This window comes from Budorcas taxicolor, chromosome 8 (genome assembly GCF_023091745.1).
Source record: "Budorcas taxicolor isolate Tak-1 chromosome 8, Takin1.1, whole genome shotgun sequence".
NCBI classification, from domain to species: Eukaryota; Metazoa; Chordata; class Mammalia; order Artiodactyla; family Bovidae; genus Budorcas; species Budorcas taxicolor.
In genome coordinates this window covers 89,336,150-89,342,149 of record NC_068917.1, presented here as the reverse complement: position 1 = coordinate 89,342,149, position 6,000 = coordinate 89,336,150, and the positions used below count along the sequence as shown (strand labels likewise).

The window sequence follows — 6,000 nt, the reverse complement described above, 5'->3', positions numbered from 1 at the left end:
GTCTCCTGCTCTGAGATAACACAAAATGTTTTTGCCCTGAATTGTAAAAGTGCCTGGTTAATCACCCTCCCTGTCTCAGCCGCCTTTAACTTCATCTGAATGTATGGCTACATTCACTGCATTTCCGGCTTACTGCGTCAACTTGACGTGGTTTCAGTTTAAGGACTTGAAAACACTCTAAGTTCTGGAGGAAAACAAAACAAGTTGGGGCTCACCTGTGAGAGCAGGTGCTCCCTCTGGAAAAAGCAGCTCTCCTACCTCCCCCGACCACCAGCCATTGGACCTCAACCTGGATGAAGTGTTAGGACCACTTCCCAGCAAGACTGCTCTGCTAAAAGGAAAAACAAGAGAAATGCAAACATCTATAGACAGCTGAGCAGACACGTGGAAGTTACTACAGGAGGATGTCTTTGCTTTCAGATCTACTCCAGTGACTTAATCAGAACTTGTTAAATGGTGTTCAATCAGAAGCAGACTACAAATCCAAGGCAGGAGAGACAAGTCACTCAGCACACTCAATTTTCCCCATGAACCTAATTATTTCCTATTCAGAAAGGAAGTGACCTTTGAATATGTCATGGACAGAGAAAAATGGTCCTGAAATGTTTAGTTCAGTTGCTCAGTCATGTCTGACTCTTTGCGACCCCATGGACTGCAGCACACCAGGCCTCCCTGTCCAACACCAACTCCCAGAGTTTACTCAAACTCACGACCATTGAGTCCGTAATGCCTTTAGAGGACCAGCACTTTATTTGCAAGTTATCCTGAGGAAATGAAGTAGGTACAACTTTGTCAGCAAAGTGTACACACCAGCAGATACAATCACCAAAGCCGAACATGAATTTTAATAAGCTCCTTTCATACAGTGCTGGTCAGCTGAGCCAACGTCACAGTCTGCATAGCGTCAGTGGCAAAGGTGACAGGGCACGGGGCTGCCCATAGCACAAGGGTGTGAGCTGTAAGCAGGCCTGCCTCTTGGCAGGCTGTCCGTCAGCCGAGGGTAAATTCATGCTTCTCTCTCTCAGGGATTTTAGAATCGAGACTGAGAATTCAATTTCTCAAATTAAAAACTAAGTTTTGATGATTTCAAAAATTCCAAGTCTATGCTTTCCAAGAACAAAGAAGCTGTGGTGAGTGTGGAAATGCATGAAACAGGCATTCACCCACTTGCTGAACTTGACTTCACTACGACGAAGCACAGCTGCAGTGTTTGGGGACAGTGCGGCACCCCAGAGCTGGCAAATAACAGGAGTGGGTGGGTCCCAGAAAAGGGAGGCTTTGCTGGTGCTGCTGGACTCAGCCCTGGATACAGCCCCAGAAAGCAGTGAGGTTTGATAAAATGAATACAAAATAAAGGTAGCTCAGATTCATTCAGGGAGCGTACTGTTCGTCTCCCTTTTGCTGAATTACATAGCTAATTCCCACATATTTCCTATCTGCCCCCCAGGCAAGGCCATATAAACTCACATGACCCCAGAGCCCCTCCATCTCTAGGTGCTTACCTGGACAGGGTTAGAAAGGTATGATGGTTGTTAGGTGGGGGAGAAAGGGTTGCCGTGTTCACCTTCTTTCCTTACTGAAATCAGGTACAAATAGCTAGGGAGAGGAAGCGAAGAGCAAACTCTGCTTCACCCTTAATCCATGACCAAGGCACTTCAATGGGCCAACCCTGGTACACCATTTTACTTCTGGGTTAGGCCAGGGAGCCAGGCCACTGGCTAGGAGGGCTTTGAGGCTGTTCCAGGCCTCCAGTTGGCTGCACGAGGCCCTTGGCCCCAATCTCTGACTGGATTAATTCTCCACCATCCACACTGTATTCTCAGACTGACTACATAAAGAGGTCACCTGATAGAATCAGCAATAGACAGGTGGATTCTTCTAAAATCAAACATGCAATGACTTATTCAATACAAAAAGAATGGGGTAAGAGAAAAATTTCCAAGTTTTCTTTTCACTAATTTTATTCATGTTTGGTAATTTTCACTCAGAATCCTATCAACTCCTTTTTCAGTATGATGTAAGTCTGTAGGTGCATGTATATACAATCCCTTAGAAACTTTATTTGGTATAACTTCACATTTTTGGTGTATAGAAATAAAATTTATTTTCATACTATAGCACAGGAGACATACAATCAATATTTTTTCCTAGAGTGTATAATATATAAATTATTCACATAAAAAAATTAAGAACAGAAAGCCTCATATGCAGGAGGTATTTAAAAACGTATACCTAATTTTGAATTGGTGTTTTTGACAGTACACACAACTAGCTTACAAATCTGAATGAGTATGATGATACATATTTGAACAAAGTACGCAGATGGGCCCACTCCAGATACTTAATTCAGTACAGATAACTCGTTCTTCACTTTGGTCACTGCAACTCCAGGTGCTGAGGCATATGTGGATCTGAAAGGTACTTCCAGGAGTATTATTTATTACATTGGCATTTTAAAGATTTCTGTTCCTTCTATTCTCCTTTATAGCGAGGGGTCCTTTTTTCTTTAAAAGCAAGAAGACCTTCAAGTCTGTCTTTTGTTGGAATAGTCTAAGAGAAGCAAAACAGTATGTTATCTGTGCCCAAAATGAAAAACAACTATAAAAGTTTAATGAGCTTTATCTAAGGAAACTAATTAGAAGATGATCTAAAATGGTGAAATCATCTGAACAGTTTAAATTACATGAACAAATTTATCATTCTAATTCCAATATGCTTTTTTCTTCCATTTTATTGAATATACTTCAATACAATTAAGAGTTTATTTTTTAGACAATTTTAGGTCTACTAAAAACCTAAGCAGAAAGTTCAGAGTCCCATATACTCCCCTCAAGCCCCTCACTGTTTCCCCTATTATTAACATCCTTTATTAATGTGGTATATTTGTTATGACTAATGAGCCTATACTGACACAGTATTATTAACCAGTCCATAGTAACATTAGGGATATTCTATGCGTTTTGACAAACACATAATGTCATGTATCCACCATTAATTACAGCATCACAGAAAACAAGTTCACTGGCTACACATCCCTAATGCTTTTACCTAGTCATCCCTGACCACCCTCCCCACCACCCCATGTCTTTTCCAGAATGTCACATAGCTGGGAGTCATTTAGTATGTACTTTTAAGATTCAAATTCATTATTTAGCAATATGTATTTAAGGTTCCTTCTTGTCTTTTCCTGGCAGAGTAGCTCATTTCCTTTCACTGCTGAGTAATAAACACCCCACTGAATGGATATATTAATATCACAGCTTTTATTCATTCACCTACAGAAGGTCATCTTGGTTGTTTCCAAGTTTTACAAAATTTAGGAATAGCAGCTTTATAAAGCTGCTATAATAAACACCACTGTGTAGCTTTTGTGTGGACATGGGTTTTCAACTCATTTGGGTAGATGCAAACTTGCATGATCACTTTAGGTCATGTGGTAAAATTATGTAAGAAATGGCTAAACTGTGAAATCCTGTTTTTATGTGCATTTCTTAATGTCATATGATGTGGACCATATTTACTTATGCTTATCTGCCTTCTGTATACCTACTTTGGTGAGGTATCTCTTCAGACCTTATATCTTCTTTTTAATGAGTTATTTTCTTACTGTTTCTTACTATAAAAGCTATTTGAGTTTTAAAAGTTCTTTTTGTATCTTGGATATAAGTCCTTTATCAGATATGTTTTGCAAATATATTTTTCCCAGTCTATGCCTTATCTTTCCATTCTCTTCACAGTGTCTTTTGCAGAGTAGTAAGTTAATTTTAATAAACATAATTTCTTTTTCTTTCATGAATTACACTTTTGGCGTTATATATAAAGAGCCAGTGCCAAACTTGAGGTCACCTAGAACTTCTACTTTGCTAACTTCAAGAAGTTTTACAGATTTTCATTTTACATTTAAAAGTAAGTCTATAGGTCATTTTCAGTTTTTATAAAAGGTATAAGGTTAATTTTATTTTTTTTTTGTAGTTGAATGTCCACATGCTTTTAGTACTACTGATTTTCAAGACTACTTTTCTTCATTGAATTGCCTTTGCTCTTTTGTCAAAGATAAGCTGACTATATTTGTATGAATCTATTTCTGAGTTCCCTATTCTGTTCCATCAGGCTATCTGTCTTTATTTTTGCCAGAGCCACACTTTCTTGATTACTGCAGCTTTACTGTGAGTCTTAAAAGATGAGCAGTGTCATTCCTCCAACCTTGTTCCTTACTAGTGTGGTGGCTCATCTATGTCTTTGGACTTTACATAGAAACTTTAGAACTGTTTTGCCAGTATTAAGAAAATAGCTTTCTGGTATTTTTATTGGGATTGCACTACACGTATGATCAAACTGGGAAGAAGTGATATCTTAAAATATTGAGTCTTGCTATCCTTGAATATGAGCTATCTATTTATTTAAATAGTGATTTCTTTCACCAGAGTTGCTTCTTTAGCTTGGATTGTATTGATTTCTGAGTGCTGAACCAGCCTTGCATATCTGGGGGAAAAATATTACTTGGTTGTAGCATATAATTCCTTTTATAGATTGCTGAACTTAGTTTGCTATTATTTTGTTGAGGATTTCTATATCTATATTCATGAGAGATAGTGGTTTACAGTTTTCCTTTCTTGTAATATCTTTAGTTTTGTTATGAGGGTAATACTGTCCTTGGGCTTCCCAGATGGCACCGATGGTAAAGAACCCGCCTGCCAATGCAGGAGATGTAACAGATGAAGGTTTGATCCCTGGGCTCAGAAGATCCCCTGGAGGAGAGCAAGACAACACACTCCAGTATCCTTGCATGAAGAATCCCATGGACAGAGGAGCCTGGCAGGCTGCGGTCCACAGGGTTGCAAAGAGTCGGACACGACCTAAGTGCCAGCACGCACACATGCATTGTCCTAATGGAATAAGTTAGGAAATACTCCCTCTGCTTCTATTTTCTGGAAAGACTGTAGATAACTGGTATCATTTCTTCATTAAATGTTTGGTAGAATTCACAAGTGAAAACTATCTGGGCTTGGTGCTATTTCAGACGCTTATTAATTATTGATTTAATCTGTTTAAAAAACACAGGACTATTCAGATTATCTGTTTTTCCTTGCATGAATTTTGGTATATTTTATCTTTCAAGGAATTGGTCTGTTTCATCTAGGTTATCAGACTCGTGGCCGCACATAGTTCACAGTATTCTTTTATCCTTTCAGTGTCGATAGGATCGGGAATAATAACCTTTCTTGCATTTCTGATAAACTGATTTCAGAACTTTCTTTTCTAATATACACATTTAATGCTATAAATTTCTCTCTAAACATTATTTTTTATGTATTCCCACAAATTTTGATAAGCTATATTTTCATTTTGATTTAGCTCAAAATATATCTTAATTCCTCTTGAAACTTTCTCTTTGACACACGTCATTTAGAAGCTCACTGTTCAATCTTATTAAAAAGAGTAAATCTCACTATTAATAGGTAAGGTTCCATCTATCTTTCTTTTACTGAGTTTTAGTTTAATTCCCCTGTGGTCTGACAGACTACTTTGTATGATTCCTGTTCCTTTACATTTGATAAGGTGTGGCCAAATATGTTTTTAAAATTTTTCTTCAGACTCTGAGGTTGTCCACTTGTAAGAGGTTTGTAATTTAGTTCATTCATGGCATGTGTTCATCAATGACGGGTGGCAATTTATATACACAGACCACAGTTAACACTGTAGCTCTTGCTTCTAATTCATGATTCTGCCATGCTTAAACGGAAGCTGACAGTTTCTGATTCTCAGAAAACCCAGAACAAAACTCTTATGCCACTTTACATGCCCTAAAACAAAATGTTATCTTTCATTTAAAAAAAGGTCAGAAGAAAGGAAGGGAGGAAGGAAGATTTGTTCCTCTACAAAATGCCCTATTAATTTGTATATAAAAAAGAAAACTGTATGTAATTATTAGTGAACAAAATTTCAGTGGGTAGGAGAAAAGGTTCAGAACATCAGGAAAAGTCAGTGAGTCTCAAACTC

The 6,000-nt window shown here is 38.0% G+C and overlaps 1 protein-coding gene across 2 annotated transcripts in view; it reads right to left on the bottom strand.

Moving 5' to 3' along the window:
* Positions 1-257: 257 nt before the first annotated feature.
* Positions 258-6,000, bottom strand: part of AUH (AU RNA binding methylglutaconyl-CoA hydratase) — a 193,701-nt gene continuing 187,958 nt past the window's right edge. Inside the window, exon 10 of one of the 2 annotated variants that reach the window (XM_052644957.1) lies at positions 258-331. In XM_052644957.1, coding sequence (XP_052500917.1) covers positions 302-331 — 30 coding nt within the window. In that variant the 3' untranslated portion in view covers positions 258-301. Of the gene's footprint in view, positions 332-1,978; positions 2,551-6,000 lie in introns of those variants that run through there. The other variant, XM_052644956.1, reaches the window with a different exon arrangement.